We start from the raw sequence: 24,867 nt of genomic DNA on the forward strand, positions 1-24,867 counted from the left end.
CAGTATGGCCTAAATTCCAGTTGGCTTGTGTTGAACATTTATCGAACAGCTTTACTATTCATTGACATGCCGTAGCTCAGTGGTTAGAGCACTGGTTTGGAAAACCAGGGGTTGTGGGTTCGTATCCCACTGGGGCCCCCACTCCCTGAGAAGGGTTGCGTCAGGAAGGGCATCCGGCGTAAAAATTGTGCCAAACATATGTGCGTTCATCTGAGATGACACGCTGTGGCAACCCCGAAAGGGACAAGCCGAAAGAAGAAGGAAAGAAGGTGTATGGCAGATTTCTGCCTCAAAGTGAATGATTCCCAATGTAAAATTATACTTTAAAAAAAGATGATAGTTTTACTCTCTATGTACAGTATTTACATCTTGGCGTATTTAACAACACAGGGAAGACCACATTTTTTGGGAATTCACCCACTTTTCAAGTGAGCAAAAAGTAATGGCACAAGTAACCGACGGGTGTTTGCAGTTGCTCGGGTGTTGCCTTTTAGATTGATTACCATACTTAAACAGATAGTTCTTGTTTTTGGCTTTGGGTTTCACCTGTGAAAACTGCATTTGCTAGCAAGCAAGCAGGAAGACCAGAAAGCTTCCTATGGGAGAAAAGTAAATCATTTTGAAGCTGGGAAAAGAGGGAAAATCTATCAGAACAATGGCAAAGACGTTTTATGTAGTCAATACAACAATGTGGAATGTCCTGAAAAAACATAAGCAACAAAAGTTTTGGAACAAAATTTTATAGACTGGTGTAAGTTAGCTGGGATAGGCTCTACCACTGCCGTGACCCTTGTGTGGATAAGAGGCTTGGAAAATGGAATGGAAGGGACGGTGGCCTGGAAATGCGAAACCAAGATTAACCTCTAAGGACAAGGAATAGGGAAAGAAAGGATCTGCTTATGATCCAAAACACAGAAGCTCATCTGTAAAGCAAGGCGGCAGTAATGTCACGACTTCTGGAACAGGCTCGCTAGTCTTTATTGAGGAAACTCATGATGGCAGCGGCAGAATGAATTCTGAAGTCTACAAAACCATTTGTTTGGCTATTTACAGAAAAAATGCATCCAAACTGATCAGGAGAAGCTTCATCATGCAACAAGACAATGACTCTAAAACACATTGCAACAAACACATTACTGGACCTGAACATAATAGAGCATACATTTTTCCTCCCAAAGAGGAAACAAGAATTGAAATAGGCCTGGAAAAGCTTTTCAAATGAAGAATGCAACAGTCTGGTGAAGTCATTGGGTTGAAGGCTTGATGCATTTCCTGCAAGTGAAGGTTATGCCACCAAATATTAAGTTCATTTCATCCTAGAAGTGTCCGCACCCTCTGCATAACTGTCAGTTCCAAAAATTAATAAATAAATGTTCCCTGTCAATTGACTCATTGACTGTCATACTCAACATGTATGTCATATTAGGGTGGCTCCAACTACTAGAGATAAATTCCTTTTGTGTTGTTGTTGGGTTTATCACCTAACTTGCTGGAATAGCTGCACACATAACGGACAAGAAGTCCTCTTTCTTCCGATCAGGAGGATGTGAAAGAGAGAGCCCAGTTACAGTCTCCAAACACATTCTGAACCAGCCTCTCATGTACTTTTTTTTTCTTTTAGAAAACACAAGATCAAAAGGAGGGGTGAGCAGATGAAATGAACAAAGGGACAGTTTTTGGTGATGATTTGGCACATTCTTTGGTTATGATGGCGTTGTCCTTGGCCACTTGTAGGAAGATACTGTTGCATCTCTGTGTAGGGAGCTCGTCCTGTGAACAAGACTTTTCGAAGCAAGGACGACACTAACATACTACTATGTACCTACAATAATTCAAATAGATAAATATATTCACAACAAATCTAACAGTTGTTTACATACTTGGCCAATAAAGGTGATTCCAGCATTTAATAATGTCCTAATACTTTTGCTCACTCGAAAAGTAGGAGGCTTCAAAGAAAAGGTACTCTCTACTGGGTTGTTTAATACATCTAGATGTAAATACGATGAAATAAAAAGTGAAATTCTGAACTTTTTTCCCTGATTCATATTTTGATCTGAAATCCAAACATCTTCAGTATACAACAAAAAAAAAAGGAATTGACCTTGCCCTTCAAATACTTTTGGAGTACACTGGAGGTTTGCATTTAAACAATGTTTTCAGTAATGTTGGTGTTACAAAGCTGAAATAATTACCCATTTCAAAAGAGGTTAAGGGAGTTGGGTCATGGTTATATTTGGTAGTTTGTAAACAAATCTTTTGTAGCTGTTGAAGCTGCTTTGATTATATATGAGGTATCCGTTAAACACTGCGCTCATCATCTTTCAAGCACATAAACAGCGCTGAGGAGGACAGAAACACAGACTAGCTGTAGTGCAGAATAGAATGTGTGCTGTGTTTAAGAAAACCCAGCGCTCAAGACCAATGAGACCAATTCTAATGCTGAACTCTGCAAAACATAACTTTACAGTTGACTCATTCATTGACATGGTAACCTGATATATCGTACAAACTCCTAATTCGAGGTTTCCTCTGCTTAGCCTGCTTACTGTGTTTCGGATTTTGTTTTTGCACTTCTGAGCCACCGTAAATCTGTCCCATTGGTGAATTCATCAACTCAGATTGACAGCCTGGGCCTGACAAAAATAAATCAAGAATAATCTAGAATCTTGTACTCTGTGATGAGATTTTGTTGAGGTATTAACGAGAATTTGGTGTTTGAATAATTGTTTTATTAAAAAAAAGTAAATGTACAGGCAAGTGAGAGAAACAAACGCACTGACATCTGGATAATCTACAACTCTTTGGTCCAGATAAGAATACATATACAGTACTGTGGACCTTTCTTCCTGTCTTTTTTTTTTTCAACATACACATACATACATATGTACTTGTATTTACGAACAGTGCCACCTGCTGTCATGAAAATGGACAGGAAAGACTAAACGGAGCGGAATCACGCTCACTTGGGCTCACTGCAATGCAGCATTGAAAGCTGCATACTGCTCATCTTTGCACCAGTGGAACTGGTCTACTGGGAATTTGAAATGTTATCACTTGTCTCTGCAGAGACCGTGTCTATTTAAATTGTGGTACTTGTTTGACGCGCGATGGTCTTGTAAACGAATAGCAACGTCTTTGTTAAAAAGTCTCAAACATTTTAATTTTAAATACATCAAAGGGATACTCTGTTAGATTTTCAGTTGTTTACTGGCCAAAATCAAGTGTCTTCATTTATGTATTATCATTGGTGTACTATAGCCTCTGCTAATAATGATAGATTGGCATAAGCAAAGAATTTTAGATTTTATTTTCATACATAAGAACGGTGGATCCAGTTGGGAGGCACCATGACAGTCTGCCATCTTGAAACTGATGTCAGCTTTCTCCTCAACACATATGTGAACGCTGCCAAAAATAGCCTGACGCAAACTTTTTTCCATTATGTTTTGTTCGACAATGATGTTTGACCTTTTCTGATATACAAAGGCTACCACTGTTACAGAAAACGTGTACAAATACAGGTTCTACAGTGCATGATTTGTTTGGATGTAACGTACAATTTCAACTCTAGATGGGAGGAATCCATACACACTGTCGCTTTAAAATAATAAATTCAGTAATCACACTTGGTTGCAGATGCATAGGAAGGTTACCGTTTTTCCTCTGGTGAGTCTGCAAAACAAAGACTAAACTTTGTAAGCGCGCCATTTCTTTTTTTCCCTCTTTCATTAATGACGATAACATTCTGTCGCTTCAGCTATCTTTTACTGAGCAGCCAGAATATTTTGAGTTTGGTGCCACTGTAAAGTGGTTTCTCGTATTTATACACTTGCATGGCCCTGATCCCTCCTCAGATCAAAATGTTAAACATTTTTTTTATCATGTATTATATTTACAGTCATATACAATGGTCAAATTGTGTAATGGTTATAATAATTACAACAATACCTGTACAATAAAGGTCAGACAAAGCCCAGAGTTTTACTCTGGAATTGATTAATTTCTATTCTATATGCTTTCTAAACCACCCCCATCCCGAACTGTCTTATTCAAGTCATCTCTCAAGGGGATGTATGTAGACTGCCTACCAGCGAGATGAAATTATGACACTTCTCGTCATAACAGGCAGCATCGTGCTGGTGCCCCAAATAACAGAGTGAGCAAGAGATAGCAGCTCTGAAGAAATGACATAAGCTCCCAGTTTGTCGCTAGCGTCATCCAACTCTGTCAGTGGCACTGCACCCTGGAGGCTTGAAACGATAATTGCAGCAGCTGCTTTGGTGAGCTGCGGGACCCAGCCGTCTTTCACTAAGATATGCAGCTTTAAAGGGAACAAATTAAAAGGCTTATTAAACTGCTTAAGGATCATCACTTCTCTGTATGCACTTTAAGGTAGAGTCAAAAGAGTTTTCTTGTGTTCCATTTCTCAAGGCCCCATCGCACCTCCTGCGTAATTTCAGACTTAAAACACAGCAATGACTTTAAACTATAAAAAGACGGGAAAAGATCATCATTGGTTCTGGACCTTGAGAGTGTGGTGCATCTCTTCCCATCAAGGCTTCGATGTGAGTGTCAAGGTGGAGGAGACACGGAAGATCTGAGGCAGCATGTTACTTAACTGGTAGAACATTTCCTCTGAGATACTCTGTTAACATAAAAGACACACATACCCAGCCTAGTGAGGAATGAGGGATGGTATTCTGTGGCACCGGTAGAAAGTTGAAATATTCGGCTTAACAATAAATTGCACCATGTATGGGGAGAGGTGATAACCTTTACTGAACATCAAGGTATTTTCCTTGTGGGACAGAAGTTAAGAGGATGCGGAATGATCTGGGTTAGTTATGACAACAGGACGGCGCATAGAGTCACTCAAAGGGACCTGTCAGATGGGAATGTTAAGTACTGATCGATACACATATCAGCACACAACTCCACAGCATATATTTAGTCCCTTTGAAGGCAACAATGTTGTTTCAGAGGAGCTCTTTCCAATCCTGTCTGAGCACGGAGCTGACAGGAAGCTGATTCACTCGGAGCTTCTGAAGCCTCTGGTTTTATAGTCTTACGGTGTCAACAGTGCCACATGCTATAGTCTCAGGTGTCTCTCAGACGACACAGCCCATAAGTATAAACATTCTGTAAAGCCTAAAATAAAACCTCGTGTGTTTCAAAGCTGGCAGGTCCAAATGACTTTTTGAGAACGTGTGGTCTTATCATGCAGAAGCATCTGACCCTTGTGGCAACATTTTGCAGTTGTTAAGACGTAACTAGGGGTTGTGGATTTCATACGATAGATGCATGCGAATCCCAATGCTTATCACTGTATGTGGATGAGTGTCCAAGCTTACATTCATGACACAGTGTAAACATGGGCCAAGACAAACTTGAGTTCTCCAATCATGATTTGTGGCAGTCTTTTTAAGGATTCAAAAGTTATGTGCTGCAAAGGCAGGTGTGCCTGTTATGATCTTGCATACACCTTCAGTATAGGTTTCTGTTGAATTCTTAGGCCGCTTTTCTGGCAGAAAATGATGAAAAGGGAGCTGTGCATTCACTTGGTTGACTTTTAAAGTCAACCTATTATTGCTTTGTTCACACCACTCAACTTTTATTTAGAGACCTTTAAGTCATTGCTTCCACACAGCATTAGCAAGACAGTCTTAGAACACTGAGGGAAAAGCGGAGGTTGGCACATACGTCCGGAGTGAAAGACGGCAATTACCATTTCATAGTGACGATGTTACCTGATGCTTGCACATTGGGTGCAGAGATAAAGCCTGCACAACTGTGAAATAAAGCCAAAGCACACGCATCTCACCTTTGGCACGAGAAACTGCACCGTGCGCGATATGCCCCCATCCCATGAAGCCATCTCCATCATGAAACCTGACAAGAAAATGACAATGAGAGGGAGCCCCACCAAAAAAACAACCCACTAAAATTATACTACCTTATCTGTAACACTGACAACCTGTTAACAGACTGTGACGAATTTTGAAAGTTATGCAAGGGTTTTACCAATCACAAGAAAAGTATTTGTCCTTCAGAAAACACCCTGGGATAATTTATTTGTAGACTGCGCATTGTGTGCCAGAGATGAAATGGTGCACATCTTGATATTCATTCTAGTCTGTCTATTTGGCAGACTATGCCAAGCTGGGCGGTGTTGGCGCACCAAGGGGGTGTCCTTTAGCTTCTACATGGAATGTGACAATTTGGTGACTGAGGGCTCCATTTTTGAGTGATGCGTCTTCATTTTCACCGAAAAACAAAATTTTAGCAAGTGCTCTGAGAGAGGCACTTGCCGGAGTGAGATCTTTGAGCCAGAAAGCCCATCTAAAAATGTCACACCATGTCAAAGTTTTAGCCAAGGGGCTTTGATTGCATTTTGGTGAATCTGATCAGTGTAAATGCAGGTAGACAAGACACGTGAGGTACTCTGACTTGTGAGGTGTACAAAGGTTTTTTTTTTTCAACAGTGGGCATTTAAACCTCTTGATCATTGTAGAAATTAATTCACTCAATGCATCATAATTTTTTTATGTACTGGATGGCATGCTCCTCTGGGTTTTGGGGGGGACAATGATTCTAATATTTTCAAAAGTTGAAGTGAGCACACAGAGATTTTTAGAAAGATTTTGGTGATGACAGTGTAATTTTCTGTCATGTGATTGGCTGGCAACCAGTTCAGGGCGCCTCCTGCCCGAAGAAAGCTGGTATTGGCTCAAGCGTTCCCGTGACGTTCGTGGGGACAAGCGACTGAGATAATGGATGGATAACTTTGTTAAGCTTTTTTTTCTCCACATTGTGTTTGAGATAGTGCCTCGCTGGAGTCCTCTTCTGTATACATATGACGTCATCATAAAAGCCTATTTGCACCGTTTATTTATTTTTTATGTTTGCACCGATTTTAAAGGGTATGCAATAACCTATTCCAATTGGAAAGAATTGAAGTCAGTTCACGCCCCATTTTAAATACAACGAAGGGACACCAATCCATAAAAGTACCAGGTCTAGCCCGCCTCCCTGCAGAGTAGGTAGAGGGATTCACAAGCTAAGCAGGCGTGAGGTGGATCGGATGTATTTCATTCATAAATATGAATGGCAAAAATGGAACCCTCTGTATCATTGTAGAAAGCAATTCATTGAACACATTGTCATCATTTATTACCCCCCCTCCCTTTTTTGTTTTTAAATAATAAATTACCCCACTGGACACTACATTTTGCATTTCACTAGGTTGTCTCTGCGTGATATTAAAATTGGATTAATGATTTGAAACCTGTATATGGGATGGATGTGCAAAAAAAAACCCCAAAAAAACTGACATCAGAAGGGGGGCAAATATTTTTTCATGGCACTGTATCTTTGCGTACTGCATTGACTGTGTAATTGCCCCGTTCAAAATGCCCAAAACGTGTCCATTGGGTATGTAGCATTAGTCTCTTGAATAGAAATTCTCTCCTTCCCATGGGCAAACACCACATGGCAGGATATTAATAAATGTTCCTCCACTATTCTTGCTGTTATCCTGACAAGGTACTTAGAGATGGATTCAATACACTATTGTTTTAGTAGCGTCCCACAACTACCAAAGCTTTACTATTTTTAAGTGTAAAAAGGGACACACACCAATGTCGAGCCGAGCAGAACCGGCCTTGTGGAATGGAAATATGACTTATGTTTGAAGGACGAGACTCCAACCAAAGCATTCTATTTGGGGGAAACCCAAACCCAAAGCCAAATATTTAGCTCACGTTTTAAAAAAATGTTACCTTTTACACATTTGAAAACCAGCTCTGCTCTCTTCAAACACCATGGTATTGTCATTTCCTGTCGGCAGAGAATAAGATTCAAAAATTGCTAATGCAAAACAATAATATAGATATGGATTGATAAAACATCTGATACAGTATCGGCTCCAGAAGAGGACAATACTGGAAACAGCTAATGATCCTGTGCACAACCTTCAAGGTCCCAGGCCTCTGGTAGTGGACCTGAGCTTGAAGGAGATACCGCATGGATGCATGAGAAAACTTTTTTTTTTGTGATCAGATTGGAGATCAACTATCCTTTTATTTAACTTCACTGATCGGTGATCCTGATCGCCTCAACCACAATGCAAAAGAACATGATGTGAAATCCATTCCTCAGACAGAACTTGTCAATTTTATAACTAGTTCACTAGAAATTTTACTGTACCGTATGTGCAATATATAGTTAATTAACCTTTGTTGAACTATGTTACTTTAATGTACTTATCAAATACCAGCACACAGCCATGCACAGGCCTGCCATCCACCGCAAGTACATTTTCAAACTAGTAGAAACCGCTAGTGTGATGTCATGCCGCAACATGCCTTGTACACTTTCTTACACTTTTGATTCAAGTGCTTTTGTTTGCTGAACAGAGTCCTTTTAGCAGTTTGAAGACTCATGAACCAGATTGTATAAATGTATAATGGATAGCTTCTGGTTTCATTGCTGCGCTCCACAGGCTTTTCCTTTTTTGTTGGCTTTGATTGAAGTGGTATGTTTGTCTGAATTACAGACTACAACAAGTATTTGACAAGAATGTGCCTCCCTTTTTCATTTTTATTTTAACTTTGGGAGCATTTGAAGAAATAAATACAAAAATAAGGACTGTAAGGAATATAAACCACATCACATTTTGAAGTGTTCTTATAAAAAGCTAGAACAAAAATAATGTTAACAAATGACAGCAATATAAAGACAGAAACATTTAATGGTCTGAATACTTTCTGTACCGACTGTAAACACACACACGCACACACACTGGCTGAGGCATTTAATACATCACCATTTTTCTCACTAAATATATTTCCAAAGGTGCTACTGACGAGAAAATTTCACCAGATCTCTGCAGCCCCAGTAATCCATACATACAAAGAAAGTAGAACAAATAAGTGCAGAAATTCAGTTGTGTGTCTTCTTTTCCTTTTGGCTTGTCCCGTTGGGGGTCGCCACAGCATGTCATCATTTTCCATCTAAGCCTATCTCGTGCATATTCCTCTTTAACACCCACTGTACTCAGGTCTTCCCTCACAACATCCATCAACCTTTTCTTTGCTCTTCCTCTCGCTCTTTTGCCTGGCAGCTCCATCCTCAGCACCCTTTGACCAATATACTCACTATCGCCTCTGGACATGTCTAAACCATCAAAGTCTGCTCTCTCTAACTTTGTCTCCAAAACATCCAATTTTGGCTGGGCCTCTAATTAGCTCATTTCTAATCCTATCCAACCAGCTCACTCCGGGCGAGAACCTCAACATCTTCATTTCTGCCACCTCCAGTTCTGCTTCCTGTTGTTTCTTCAGTGCCATCGTCTCTAATCTGTACATCATGGCCGGCCTCACCTCTGTTTAATAAACTTTGCCCTTCATCTTAGCAGAGACTCTTCTGTCACATAACACACCAGAGCAGAGACCTTCCGCCAGCTGTTCCAACCTGCTTGGAAACGTTTCTTCACTTCTTTACCACACTCACCATTGAAATTCAGTTGTGTGTAAAAAGTATTTCAGTTGTTGATCCAATCCACAATTCCTTCACAACATTCCACGATCCATTTACACACATACGAGGTTGACCAACCGCCCAACAAAATCTAATTTACTTGAGGGACGTTCCGCGCTGCTGTCTTGTGTTCACGATGCTGCCACCGTTGAGGTGATAATTAGTAACTTTGTGATACGATGATTAGTGATGTTAGTCAGTCTGGGTAATCACAGTGCAGAGCTGTGAGGCACAAAGTGAAGCTTTTCCTGTGTCTGCATTTAAAGCACTTGTGGGGTTTTTTTTTTTTTTTTTTTGGGGGGGGGGGGGTTAGCTTATTTGCCACCTGTTTATATACCCTCAGCAAGCCAGCCAGGTTAAGCCTATGTAGTGGAAACACTGCACCAGCCAGAGGTTACTTAAAACTTTCCTTTCAATCGAGCTACGATCTTTCTTTCTTTCTTTATTTGTTTTTTGTACAGTATTGGTTGATAGGGTCTGTTAAGAGCAATAATGGACTTGTGTGTAATCATATACTATTGTGTTTCTTCCAATTACCTCTGACATGTCATGCACCAGCAGCAGAGGGATGGTGATGGTGGTCACATCATGTGTGCAGCAGACCTTCAGAATGTTCCTCAGGCCCATGATGGCTGGGTCCCTGGCTGTGATGTTCCCGGAACGCACGTTGTCGTCCACACACAGGTGGAATATGACATGGACCTCGGACAGGTTGGAGTGGCGTGAGACATAGAACTCACCTTGGCAAAGAAAGGGCAGTGAGAGGCATATTGATAATATAATTTGGTTGTGATTGACACTACAGAATATGATAATCTTTACCTGGTAAGATATTCGAAGGATTTTTTTCAACATTTTTACTTTTATCATCACTTCCATTCTTGGTGACTTCTGCAAAAACAGATTTAGACAATCAGAACGTTGAAAAGATAAATCATTAAATTTATAAATGGCCTTTCTGAATGATAAATACTGTTTGGAAAAGTTGGAAACATATTCCTCTTTTAAAATTAAAATTTTTAAATACTGTATAAACTTGTAAAGTAGCTTGTACTATCTCAATGTAATCATCCAGCATGTAACTTTACCCAGAAGTAATGCAGCATCAGATGTTACAGTGGCACTGTGTGGACTAGAATTGCATTGCAATAAAGTAGAACAGTGATGGACTGGCAGCCCATGGGCACAGTAGCATTTTCAGAGGTTATTAACCATAGAGAAGAATATGAAGACACTGTTAACCACCATTGAGTGTGTGGCACTTGTGAGTTGTTAAAGGCAGGCCCATATCATTCAGCAAGTAGGAGGAGAAATTATCGCATCATTACAGTAATAACTCACCAGCATAGTCAGGTCATGCTACCTTCTGTTTAACAATTAACGGAACTGACGGGGATGTCACTATCCCTGACCCACGTCACAGTCACAGTTTCATGTAAATAACTGTAAATTGAGCACATGGCAAAATGGCCGACTGGTTAGCACATCTGCCTAACAATTCTGAAGATCCGAGTTCAAATCATCTCTGTGGCGTTTGCATGTTCTCCCCATCCCTGCTTGAGTTTTCTGTCAATTGAAAGCCCACGTAGGTGTGAATGGTTCTTTTACATATGCCCTGCAATTGAACGCTGTAATGCGTGCTAGACCTAAGAATGGGCAATTGCAACAAAAATATACAAACAACAGGTTAACATTTTATTTTTCTTTATAAGAATCATTGTCAGTTAGTATGCGTATGAGGAGTTTTTGACTGTGTGTCTTCCAAAAACATGGATATACTTAAAAATTTGTCATTTTGCAAACGTGTGGTTGACTGGACAAGCAACAAGACAGGGGACAGATACAAGGGCTCCTTCAACAAAGCAGATAGAACTTTCATGCCCTGTACTGGACTGCAGTAAACAGCACAGAAGGCCAATAAATGTGGGGGATTTTCAATGACTTCCATTAACAAAGTGCAGTGTCCCCTTGCCCATTCACGGTCCCGCAGATTTGCAGATTTTGCTCTCAGTTTGGTTTTTCATAATGTCCCGTATTTTCATGACCATATTGTGCACTTGGAAGTTTGAAATTCTCTCCTAAATACACAGGGCGCCTTATAATGTGCCACACCTAATGTGAAAAGTTCTCACCAGGTTGATCTTTTTGCTTGCTGCTTCTCTGAGCTCTGGCATAGAGCAGCACCTGCTGCACCTCCTCCAACTGCTCCTCCAGGCAGAGAAAGTGGAAGTCTGTGCACTCCTTGGCCACCGTGCCGAAATCTACATTAACACAGTGATAGTCATTATTAGGCTAAATTATACTAATCTTGCTGCAAGAAATATATTCCAGGATTATCTGAAAATGTTTCCATAAACATCCCAAAAAGACAAGTCTATAAATATGACATTTAAAGAGAAGAATCTTTTATTGTGACAGGGAAGGAAGTGCATATTAGTGGGAGGATATTTGTGCTTAGATATAACAGCAGTTCAAGAACTACTGTGATGGAAAATCAACTGTGGAGGGTCTGTGAATACATCAATAACAAAAGCTAAAATAAACAGCACATATATTATGCAAGCAGTGCTGGGCAGTAACTAATTCCAGTACATGTAAATGGGTTGCATCTGTAATCCATTACGTTACTTGCTTAAGGAAATTTTCATGATGATGAGTTAATTACATTTTAAAAAACAGCAGCAAGAGGTCAGATTCTTTCAAAACTAACTCTGGTTTGCTGTAGTCTCAAACATCTGGTGTGACCTCAAAGCACAAACTTGTCATATAAGCTCCAATTTTTTTTTAGATTTTGAAAATGTTAAGACTCGCAATTTTGAACATATAGAAGATTGACTTTTGACCATTTTCATCTTTATAATTATGTACTTTTTTATGGAAAATTCACTGATCTGTTTTGTCATTCATACATTAATTCTTTCAATTATCCTTGCGAGGGTCGCAGGTGTGCTGGGGCCTATCCAAGCTATCTTCGGGCAAGAGGTGGGATACACCCTGAACTGGTTGCCACCCAGTTGCAGGAGACAAAAAATTTACATGTTTTCATGTTCACATTCACACCTACGGCCAGTTTACAGTCTTCAGTTAACCGACCATGCATGTTTTTGTGATGTGGGAGGAAAGCGGAATACCCGGAGAACATGAAACTCCACACAGGCGTTGGTGGGTTTGTACCCGGGTCCGCCATACCATCCTGCTTTGTCATATGAATTGATATTTTCTAACTAGTGCACATTGAACATTATCTCAACATGGTATTGAGGTTTTCCATATGCTGTGCACAAATGCAACAAATCTTTTTTTTTATTTTTTATATTTCATTGTTTTTGTTATGAGTTTGTTTGTATAAAGAACAAATGTGGTTAACGCCTAAAATGATCTATGGTTTTAATGAACTTATTTAAAGGAAACAAAAAAAGGGCCCTGTTGACGCAATCATTTATAAAAATGTAATTGGCTATAATATTGAGGAAACAATTGACATGCTTACACTACCATTACATTTTCAACAGGGTAAATAGTAATTGTAACTTACTACATTTCCAAAGTAAACACAATATGAAATACTAACATTTACTGTAATCTAACCTCTCTTGATGCCACTGTAGGAGTTGACTCTGTTGTCAACCAAAAGTACCAAACCACAAAGAGATGAGGAATAGAGTGAAAGGGCCGTTTGAAGGCGCCGTAACTTTGCTCCACTGCTGCCATGACGTCTGTGCTTACAAAAGTCCAAAACATCTGCTCGGACAAGCCGCAGGTTATGCATCGTCTTCAATTGTGCTCCTAATGAAAACAAGTACAAGAAAGAAGGTGCAAAATTGTAGTTCATCAACTCTTTGGTCTCTACAAGAGTCAATAAACATCCCATCCAACATGGATTAATAAACCTCATGTTAAATTATATTTATTGGCACTTTTCACAAATAACTACTTAATACTATAAAAAGTATTAGTATTACAGTATTACAATCTAAAATAAAAACATTCAATTCCTGTATTCTGAAGTAATACATTTCACATCCAACTTGCTAACTTTCTTCCTTACGAACTTTCTATTTGCATTCAGCGAAATAGGTGCCATTGCTACTATGCTGGCATGGTGCCTTTTGGTAAAATATTGGTGACTTCAACATTGAGACAAAGTGGTATTCTCTTCAAGTCACAGTGAAAGATAAACATATCGTGAAGGGGTATCCAAACCACTACCTGTGGGCCATTTACGGCCCACCATCCATTTTTTTTGTGACCCGCGGCATGTAATAAAAATAATGATCACGGCCCGCAATGCTAATTTTGCCATCCCCAACATGTTGCCATGTGGTTTTTCTTGTCTCTCGCCTCCACAGAAACTGGAGGATAAGAGAATTCACTCCGGCTACCCAGTCTTCTACTTCTCTTCCTCTTTTACTACAAAGCCCAACTGTGGTAAGGTCGAGAATGTGGCTTGATAGCGTCTTGCTAAATTAAGTAGGAACGTCCCTGAAAAAGAAATGGAGACCGCATATAGTGCTCCATGACCTCTATGTAACTATCAGCATTTATGATGCCTTCCCAGATGTACAAGTTACCATTGCTATGAGCATTCTGATAGCCCCATACAATTACAGATGCTCGGTTTTGAAATTTGCGCTGATAAAACATCTGGATAGTCCTTTTTGTCTTTGGTCCAAAAGTCGCAATGTACAATATTTCCAAATACAATTTGAAATATAGATTCGGCAGATCAAAACACATCTTTTCACTCTGCGTTAGTCCATCTCAGATGAACTCAGGACCAGAAGGCACCAGCGTTTCTGGGTATTGTAGATATACTGGCTTCCACTTTGCATGGTAGAGTTCTAAGTTCTGTTTGTAGATGTAAGGATGAATTGTGCTAAGTGACGATTGTTGTGTTCCTGACCCCACAAGACAATCCTTTACTCAATAATGCTGATTTGTACTGCCGTACCTAGCCACTTACATGCTGAGATTTCTCCAAATTCTTTGAGTATTTTGATAATATGAAATCATTAAATACATGCAAATAGAATGGTGACAAACTCTCAAACTGTTGGACTATTTGCTCATGCAGTTGTTCACAAAGTGATGAATCTTACTCCATCCTAGCTCTTGAACAACTGAGCCCTTCAGAGGTGCTCCTTTTATACACCATCATGGCTTTGTCAAAGGGAGAACTTACCTAGATGAATAGTGAAGCTTTCTTCCAGTTGAGGCTGCTCATCAAACATCCTGCCTCCAGATTCTGAAGATTCTGACAGCTGGCTGGACTGTACCTTAATCTCCTCACTAGATATCAACCATGCAAATGAACAATAATTGTGTTCATGAAAATTGAAGATTCACATTATGTTACAGTTAGGTGTACATATTACTGTACAATCAGAAAAAAATCTGCAAATGGAATCTGGGAGTTTCAATAAGGCCTGGAATTGTGACAATATTAGAAACATGAACACAAAGTGCATGCGCAATTAGATGTAATGTATTATCCGTCTACATTTTTTCATACTGAACACAAAAACATGCAGACAAACATACTTAATTTGACTGCTGTTGGATTTCTGCAGGTCCTGGTGCAATTTAATGACCCACTCTTGATATTCTTGCTTTTGAATACAAGTCACTTGCTTCAGTTCAGTGACCCACTTGTTTTCCAGCATCTGTTGAAAGCAGAAAACTTTAAAAGGCTAGGCTTCATATCACATGATTACATACCTACTATTTGTACTCGTGTAATAACACTCCTGTATAGTCCATTTTTACCTGTTGCGCATCAAAGTGCTGAGAAGCTACTGCATTTACATCATGGTCACTCAGTGTATTTCCCAATTCATGCATGACTTTGTCCATTTCTGCGGCTTGTCTAACAAACAGGGAAGAAAGAGCATTGATAACAATAAAGAGAATACTGTACATGCAAAATACTGCCTGGCTGTTTTCTCATTTCTGAGATTCAGAGCCTTTATAACTGAGTTTTCTTTAAACCTGATTCCACCACCGGGGCTTGACTATTGATTATATTGTACTTTTGTACTATTGGAAGGACTCTACTGACACAATCTATTAAAAGCATAAATAGCACCTGGGAAACAAAAAGTGTTCATTTGTGCCCTGTGTAGATTTTTTTTTTTTAATTGGAAGAGCTATTAGCTTTCTGACAGACAACTCCACAATTACCTTTTTATTATTTGCAAATGTATTTCAGAATAGCAGCCCACTGGTCCTAGAGTTTAGCAAGTCTGCCTCACAATTCCGGGGTTTAGGGTTTGAATCTTGACTTGGACCTTCCTGTCCGGATTTTGCATGTTGTCCCCATGCTTGCATCATCTTTGGCTTCTCCAGTATCTTCCCATATCCCCAAAACATGGTTGTTAGATTCATTGAAGAAAGATACTTAAATTGTCAATTTAACTGTGAATGTGCGTGTAAATGGTTGTTTGCCTATATGTGCCCTGCAATTGATTGGCAACCAGTCCATACTGTATCCCACCTCTCTCCCAAAGTTAGCCCAGATAAACTACCCTCAGACCTGACCCTAATGAGTACAAGCACACTAAACAAATGGATGGATGGAAGTCAGAATTTTCTAAATCCTTGATTGTATTTTAATCTAAATAAAACCAAAATGCTTCGGAAAAACAAATACTTAGGAAACTTGGGAAAGTATTTGAGATTTCACTTTGTTCAAATGACTGATTGATACAGTGGTCTCATCTTAAATTAATATTACATCAGAAGGGTGAAGTACAAAAAAATGTTGATTATAAATTTTAAATAAAAATAAGGTTATTAATAGAAAAAAAATTGTGTCCGACAAAATTACAGCGGTGAACGACTGGTTAAAGTGTCAGCCTCTCACTTCTGTGGACGAGGGCTCAAATCCTGGCCCCACCTGTGTGGAGTTTGTATGTTCTCCCAGTACCTGAGTAGGCTTTTTCCGGCCACTCCAGTTTCCAGTTTCCACATCCCAAAAAGATGCATTATCAATTGAAGACTAAATTTCCCTTTGGTGTGAACGTAAGTGCAAATGGTTGTTTTTATTTATAGGTGCCATGGGATTGGCTGGCAACCAGTTCAGGATGTCCCCCGCTTCCTGCCCGAAGATAGCAGCGATGGGCTCCAGCATTCCCGTGACCTTTGTAAGGATAAGTGGCTCTGATAATGGATGGAAAATATTATTGTGTGGAGGGAGTCGGCATGAAAATAAGTAAACCTTAATTTTGTTTGTCTAAAAATGTTTTGTGTTCAGTAGAAGTGATTAAAAGTTTTTATGAATTGTTTGTTAATCAGACTTTAGGACATTTTTATGTATTTTTATTTTTTTCCAATACATTTTCAACTCAAGGGAGAGAATGTAAAGATTTTTTTTTTTTTTTAAATGTACAGTACATGGGGGGGTTGAATGGATTTCATCTCCTAAAACACTAACCTCTCTTGTATCTTCTTGATTTCCATGTCTCTCTCGCTGATGAGCTCAGAGATACGGACAAAGTAATTGTGCTCCAGGTTGAGAAGCGTATCAGAGGCAGGAGAATGGATCAACTCGTGGTAAACATCTGCAAAATCTTCATCCCAGCTGGGCTCCTCGGGTCGCGCATGCTCTAGCGTGGTCTAAAATGTTTACAGACAAAAGGAAATGTTTTTATTAATATCACTACATATTCTATTAAACAATCACCCAGTTTATTTACAAAATGACATATTTCAAGAAATATCAGGTTTTGTGATATTTTAACCGAGTTACTCAAGAAGATTTCCAAGTCAACAAAAAGGAGACACTCAGATTAAATTATAATGGAGGGTGACTGAGGATTGATAGTTTTACTTGGAGTAGGTTGCTGTTGCCTCAACAGCAAAATTCATCCGTTCATTTATCAATTCAACATCCCAGAGATGTGTACTGGTTAATAGAACAAGTGAGTGTCATGATTGTGTATAAAAGGAGCACAATAACATTTCTCAATGTACAATTGCAAGGAATTTAGGGGTTTCATCAGCTACAGTCTGTAATATCAAAAGATTCAGAGAATCTGGACAAACTTTAGCACTTGAACTTGAGCTGGCACAGCATTAAAACTAATAGTGTGTAAAGGATATTGCCACGTGGGCTCAGAAATACTTCAGAGAACCAATGTCAGTTAACACAGGTCGTCATTATCAACAAAACCCAGAAATGCCCCCAGGTTCTATGGGCCCAAACTCATCGAAGATGGATGACGCAAAATGAAAAAGTGTGCTATGGCCAGACGGGTTTGCATTTCAAATTGTTTTGGGAAATCATAAACGTCATGGCCCCCGGGCCACAAAGGAAAAAGACCATCCAGATTGTCATCAGCGCAAAGTTCAAAATCCAGCATCTGTGATGATAAGGAAGAGTGGGATGGGATGGGTAGGGGTAGCGTTTTAATAAACGTGTTAATCCCCATGGCATTGGTAATTTGCACATCTGTGAAGGCCCCATTTATGATGATATGGAAATGTAGCATCTTATGCTGCGATCCATGCAACATCTTTTCCAGGGAGGTTATTGCTAATTTCCAAAACAATGTCAAGCCACATTCTGCAGGTGTTACGACAGTGTGGCTTCATAGTAAAAGAGAAAGAAGAGTAGTAAACCGGCCAGCCAGAGTAAATTCTCTTGTCCCAGCATTTTTTGAACGGCAAAAGGAGTGAACATTTGCCCCAAAACATTAATCATCTCTGCAACGCATTCAATTGACAAGCGATAGAAAATAATTTCCAACTCATTGTATTGTGCTTTTTATTCATCAACTTCAATTGTGTTGGGCTATGTATTTCTGAATGGGTTGTATGGTTCTTTAGCAAAGCTAAACAATCAAATAAGCTATAATGTAATTTTGAGATTTTTTGCTCATCTCTCAAAAGTAAAAATCAAAACATAGCAAACAAACAACAGTGGTGATAGATAGGATTCTATAAAGTGGAAAATGCAAATGTGCTTCTTGGACAAATGCCTTCTCTTGAATACTACTGTTTTCCTGTGTCCAGTCTACCCTATTGCTGCTGAATTGTAAATTTCCCTACTGTAAGGGATGACTTACTACTGTATATCTTCCACAGAGCAGTCCCTGACAGTACCCAACAGCTGTAAGGAGTGAGGTTGGGCAACTTTTCAATGTGCAGATGTCTTTATTTCTTTGCTTTTTTCAAAAGACTTGATTTCACCATATTTATTTCTGAAATTTGTACTGGCCCAGGCAGCATGGTGGCGTAGCTGGAAAAACATTGACCTCAGAGTTCTGAAGTGCCGGGTTCAATCCCGGCCCCGCCTGTGTGGAGTTTGCATGTTCTCCCTGTGCCTACCTGGGTTTTCTCATGGCACGCCGGTTTCCTCCCATATCCCAAAAACATGCAACATTAATTGGACACTCTAAATTGCCCCTCAGTGTGATTGTGAGTGCGGCTGTTTGTCTCTATGTGCCCTGCAATTGGCTGGCAACCAGTTCAGGGTGTGCCCCGCCACCTAGCCAATGACAGCTGGGATAGGCACCAGCACTCCCACGACCCTCGGGAGGATAAGCGGCAAAGAAAATGGATGGATGTACTGGCCCAGTTGAGCCAGCGTCTATTCAGGCAGCATCTTGGTAGCCCAACACAGTTCTACTGGCCCCGGGCCATTGGAAATGTTGGACCCTGTCTTTGGTTTTATCTAAGAATATACTAAGAAAACCTATTGGAACTGATGTACCATATCCTGGAATAGAAAATAATCAGAACTCCTCTATTTATACTTGCTCTGGAATCACGATGGACACTGGAAGACCTCCATGGTTATTTTTGAATGACTGCAGAAAATGTTAGTCTTAAATGTTGAAGTGCACGAGCCGAGAGTAGCCTGGGAGTTCAAGCTGAGGCAGTGCGACAAGGTGGCAAATCTGGCGACACCATTTATGCTCTATAAAATACTTTAAAACAATGTTGTTGTTGTTGTTGTTTTCCTTTCGGCTTGTCCCTTTCAGGGTCGCCACAGCGTATCATCTCAGATGAACGCATATATATGTTTGGCACAATTTTTACGCCGGATGCCCTTCCTGACGCAACCCTTCTCGGGAAGTGGAGGCCCCAGTGGGATACGAACCCACAACCCCTGGTTTACCAAACCAGTGCTCTAACCACTGAGCTACGGGGCCTCTCACTTGTAACAATGTATTAGTTTTAAATAACCAAATTCCACTGGTAACAAACACACCAAAATGTCATCCAGCAGGGAGACTCAAAATGCAACGGAGGCCTATGTAATGACTTCATCAGTACTCTTAATAAACACTTATCCAAAGCACTGCATCTGCTCCCATTATTTTAATGATCCATGACTTGACACAACACTGCTGTGTGACTGCAGGATTGTGAAGGGGCTGAAACAGGACAAGAGTGCAACAAAAAGCCTCATTCAAGATTACAATGAATATAAAATGATGTTTTGGATGCACAACAATGTAAAATGTTGTCAGCATGCAATTATGTAATAAAAAGTTTTAAAATCTCTAAAAACTGAGACCCCTAGGTCACTGGCGTTGATGTCGCCGCAACTACTGATAGAGATCAGTTACAGCAACTCCGGGAGATGGGAAACCAAAATATTTCTTATGCTCGAACGATTACAGAATGAAGACGTATACAGATGATGTCTCAACCAATTCACATGAAAGTCACTGATATAAGCCTATATACAGTGTATAAATTCTTGAAAAATATATATAATGCATACTATGAGTGTGTGTGTGCCTTTGGGCTTGCTCTGTGTGAATTTAAATATACATGTAAATATCTCAGCCAAAAAAAAGTTGTGAAAAAAACTAAACATCAGCGCCATGGGAGAGAGAAGATGGCTGAGAGAGACGACACATAATGGGTGAACCAGCAAATTCCCTTTCATGATTGCACTATGTCAGACAAGGGCAATCAAATCTTGTACTCCGATACCACTCCATCCCATTTTTTGCGATTATTGGGCTTTATCTCGTCAACTCAAATGAGACCGTATACACTCGTTATCGTGGGGATGACGACACAAGCGGATCGTAACTCAAGGAGACTCAAGTCCCCATGAGGTCACCAACTCGTCTCGAGTTCAGAGAGATAGGGGTTCAGGTGATAAAGGCAATCAAAATTAAATGAAATCCTCTCATTTAGGGATATTGTACCAATTCTTCTTGGACTTCCTAGGGTTCTGGATCCCCTGCATTTTTGGGATTGATCCTGAAAAGTGGAGAGGTGGTGGTGAAATGTGACAGACAGAGCAGAAACTGTTTAATTACTCCGAGAGAAATATGAGCTTTCAGATTCGGAACCAAATATTGCCTAGATGTCACTACATGTGTGCTATCTATTCTTCTTCTTCTTCTCCTCCTCCTCCTCCTCTTCCTCCTCCTTGTTGTTCTTCTGCAACTCGTTTGTAAAGGCTTACCAGAACCTCACATGTTAACGATTTTTCCTGCAACACTTTCCTACAGGTTTCACAATAAAAGCATTAGTTTAAAAAAATAATAAATGGTGTATGCCCACTGAAACGTAAGGGCACTCATAATTTGAAAATAATGCAGCTCATGTTAAGTTTGTATTATGTGTAATAATTTTAGCAATGCAAATGAGAGGGGAAGCTTAACATAAAATGTATCACACCTGTGAAACAGATGGAATTAGAGAATAAAAACACCTGTTACCCTCTGTACTTTAGGTAGATAAGGGTCTCAAACTAGATATTATGTACTCACGGACCCCTTGCAATTACACTTTGACCACTATAAGTCCATGGACCCTTGGTTGAGGAAAAACTGCGGTATACAACATGTAGCAATCTGTTTCCTTACCTCTACATAGGCTCTGGTCCATGCATTGGTGAGCTGATTTACGTCTACGTGACCTATTGTGAGTCTTTGCAGGGCCAGTTCTGCCTCTCTGTCGTAATCCAAAATGGTCTCTTTCTCAATGAAGTCAGACAGTGATACTTTTAGTTCTATGAGGGAAGCATTTCAAGAAAGAAAATAACTTCACATTGTGAAAATGAAGGTGTAAAATGGTTACAAATTCCAATCTTGTCAATACAAGAGAAACATCCATCCATCCACCCAAGTTCTAGACTCTGTGTCCTCCCAGTGAGCTGGAGCTTATCCCAGATGACGGTGGGCTAGAGGTGGAGTGATCTAAAGTCAGTAAAGACTATGGCATATTTCAATATGTTGAAAAAAATGGATGACTGACTTAAATTGTATACATGTTTTTATAAGTTACTGATTTCTACGAGAAGAAGTAGGATTTAGGGTAACTAGTATATTAAGTGAAAGGCACTGACAAAACATTGGCTATTTTGTTGCATTCTGCCCCCAAAAAATGTGAATCCTCAAGTTAGGTATCATCATGCTCAGTGATATAACAACAGAGAATGATGTAATAGTCAACAGCTATGATTTGCGAATACTTTTCGACCAATATTCAATCCGCCATATCCAGAATGTCTCGTGACCAACAAAGAACAGCTAACTTCCTGTGTATGGCTTGCTAATGATCATAACGATTACTTTATTTGTTTGAAGCTGAACTGACGCTAGAAGTTATTTTCTTCTGTTGATGTCTTTGTTAAATAGATGTACTGCGTACCATTTATTTATACAAATATGATTTCATGAGGAGGGTGCAGTGGGTCAGCTATAAAGCATTGCCCTCACAGTTGTGAGGTCCCGGGTTCAAACCCAGACGCGCCTGTGTGGAGTTTGCATGTTCTCCGGGTACCTGCGTGGGTTTTCTCTGGGCACTCCGGTTTCCTCGCACATCCCAAAAACATGCAACATTAATTGGACACTCTAAATTGCCCCAAGGTTTAATTGTGAGTGCGACTAATTACCAATTACCACCAAATTAATTGTGAGTTTGTGTCTGTGTGCCCCGGGATTGGCTGGCAACCAGTTCAGGGTGTACCATGCCTCCTGCCTGTTGACAGCTCCAGAACTCCCGCGACCCTCGTGAGGATAAGCGGCTAAGAAAATGGCTGGATGGATGGATGAATGGATGATTTCATGCATGTAAAAATGAACGAAGCCCAAACACAGTGTAAAGTATAGTTAGCTTTGGTAGCGCTGTGGGGACATCTTGTTTTTAAAAGAAGACATTGTAGACAGGTAAAGTTCCTACATGGCTTCTTTAAAAACCCCTTCCCCAGTCAACCATGCAAAGTGGAAGTGCTTTTGCCATATTTGCCAAAGACAGAAGAAGTTTGCGCATATACCAGATTCAATACAGTACAAATACAAGATATTTAATGTTGAAACGGATTGCCAATACACTCTCATTTAAATAGGCTTAGGGCCCGCAACACTGCTGTTATATATTTCCAAGGTGGCTACTTTTATGAGAATGTATTGTTGTCTGTAAATTGACTTGAATTATTTTGGAATTGGTATAGTTTAGCTTTTCTGTGCTTTCATAGAGTAAAATAGGAACTTGAATTTCATAAATTCAAAATTTGAGAAAAAGCTGGAAAAACAGGTGGAAGAACAATTAGAAAGATGGAGGCATGCACTGGAAAGGAGAGGAATGAAGATTAGCCGAAGTAAAACAGAATACATGTGCGAAAATGAGAAAAAGGGAGGGGGAAAGTGTGAGACTACAGGGAGAAGAGATAGCGAGGGTGGACGACTTCAAATACTTGGGGTCAACAATACAGAGCAAAGGAGAGTGTGGTAAGGAAGTGAAGAAAGAGGTCCTAGCGGGGTGGAACAGTTGGCAGAAACTGTCTGGTGTTCTATGTGACAGAAGAGTCTCCGCTAGGATTAAGGGCAAAGTCTATATAAAACAGTGGTGAGGCCGGCCATGATGTACGGATTAGAGACGGTGGCACAGAAGAAACAACAGGAAGCAAAACTGGAGGTAGCAGAAATGAAGATGCTGAGTTTCTCGGTCGGAGTGAACAGGTTGGATAGGATTAGAAATGAGCTCATTAGAGGCACAGCCAAAGTTGGATGTTTTGGAGACAAGGTTCGAGACAACAGGCTTCGATGGTTTGGACATGTCCAGAGGAGAGAGGGTGAGTATATTGGTAGAAAGGTGCTGAAGATGGAACTGCCAGACAAAAGAGTGAGATGAACACCAAAGAAAAGGTGGATGGATGTTGTGAGTGAAGACATGAGGACAGTGGGTGTTACAGGGGAAGATGCAAGAGATAGGCTGAGATAGAAAAATATGACACGCTGTGGCGAGCCCTAACGGGACAATCTGAAAGGAAAGAAGAAGAAAAAAAGAATGGAATAACCAGGTTTCTACAACTTTAGACCCTTAGTGTACACACAGACAACCATTCACACCTTTTCATAAGAGTCACTACCCACGCTGTTGTCACTGAAGTCAGGCCAGCAAATGAACAAGTGGTTATAAAAACACAATCACATGAACGATTGCGCCCAAGACCAAACATCTCACCGTTTTCTATGTAGCAGGGTATTTTATGGAGCAGCATCAGACGTCCATGAAGGTCACTGATGTTCTCTTGAACAGGGAACTGCAACGGTACTTTGAGAACACAGTTGTGTCTGCCGGCCTTGAACTCAAACACGAATTCTTTTTCAGCCTTGTTACTTGCTTTCCCTTTGATTTTCTTCATGGTCTCGACTACAAAACACATAAAAAATAAGTAAAACAGAATTAGAAGGCAATTAAGCGGTGGTGGTGTTTTGATTTTTCTTTGTTTTTGTGTGCATTGTGCTCTCTATGACCTTATTTCATCATGTCTTATTATCATCGTTCTTTTCACACACGATATTGGCCAGTCAAATCCTCGTTAAATAAAAGACAAACCTAATTAGACGACAGAAAACGACAACCTCATGATAAATGCATGTTCGAAAGACCAATGACTTCCCAATCACCGCAATACGATTACCAAATGTGATCATTATTACTTTTATAATCATTGCCGGTCAATCTAAGTTGGAAAGATGCCCATGTTAAGGAAACTAATATTGTACATACTACTGTACGTGTGTTTCTATTCTGTTCAGCTTGTCAGACACGAACCGCCACGTTCTGTGGTAATATAGCTCGTTTTTTTGCGAGACAACGACTGAAGAAAGACAACCTTTTCGTGTTTCCATTGACAGATCGCTTACGCTTCTCTGTGTTTTGGGGAAAAATAAAATGCACAATTACCGGTTTAAATTTTGCTTCCTGTCTGTTCAGTCACCTGACAGCTTCTAGCCAAGCATGTGACAGGAAGCGCACTTTCGTTATTCTCTTTTTGTTTAACAGTACGACTGAATATTTGACACATTTGTTGAGTAATTTAGGTTGAATTTATTACATGTATGTATTAAG

General features: G+C 40.0%; 1 protein-coding gene across 5 annotated transcripts; it reads right to left on the reverse strand.

Annotated features, from left to right (window-relative positions):
* Positions 1 to 1,019: 1,019 nt before the first annotated feature.
* ferry3 (FERRY endosomal RAB5 effector complex subunit 3) lies at positions 1,020 to 24,758 on the reverse strand. Of its 5 annotated transcripts, none has more exons than XM_061823790.1 (15): positions 24,632 to 24,748; positions 23,977 to 24,165; positions 21,375 to 21,520; positions 16,973 to 17,154; positions 15,307 to 15,406; positions 15,082 to 15,203; positions 14,723 to 14,829; positions 13,129 to 13,326; positions 11,673 to 11,801; positions 10,363 to 10,431; positions 10,078 to 10,280; positions 7,782 to 7,839; positions 5,825 to 5,892; positions 4,529 to 4,648; positions 1,020 to 4,449 (listed from the first exon to the last, which is right to left on the reverse strand). In XM_061823790.1, the coding sequence occupies exons 1-14, from the start codon at positions 24,645 to 24,647 to the stop codon at positions 4,556 to 4,558; spliced, it is 1,680 nt and encodes a 559-aa protein (XP_061679774.1). In that variant the 5' UTR covers positions 24,648 to 24,748; the 3' UTR covers positions 1,020 to 4,449; positions 4,529 to 4,555. The 5 variants fall into 5 exon arrangements, with proteins under 5 accessions (XP_061679774.1, XP_061679775.1, XP_061679777.1 ...); XM_061823791.1 differs by having other exon boundaries at positions 1,021 to 4,324; XM_061823793.1 differs by having other exon boundaries at positions 1,022 to 4,648; positions 24,526 to 24,667.
* Between the last annotated feature and the right edge of the window lie 109 nt (positions 24,759 to 24,867).

The sequence above is a fragment of the Syngnathoides biaculeatus genome, chromosome 6 (assembly GCF_019802595.1).
Source record: "Syngnathoides biaculeatus isolate LvHL_M chromosome 6, ASM1980259v1, whole genome shotgun sequence".
Taxonomy (NCBI): Eukaryota; Metazoa; Chordata; class Actinopteri; order Syngnathiformes; family Syngnathidae; genus Syngnathoides; species Syngnathoides biaculeatus.

Bases quoted from the DNA above. Each gene is read 5' to 3' on its own strand.
- ferry3 (XM_061823790.1), bottom strand. The intron at 21,521-23,976 runs GTGAGATGTTTG...CTTCCCTCATAG, and splicing joins ACCCTGCTACATAGAAAACG to AACTAAAAGTATCACTGTCT. The intron at 4,649-5,824 runs GTGAGATGCGTG...TTATGTTAACAG, and splicing joins TGCAGTTTCTCGTGCCAAAG to AGTATCTCAGAGGAAATGTT.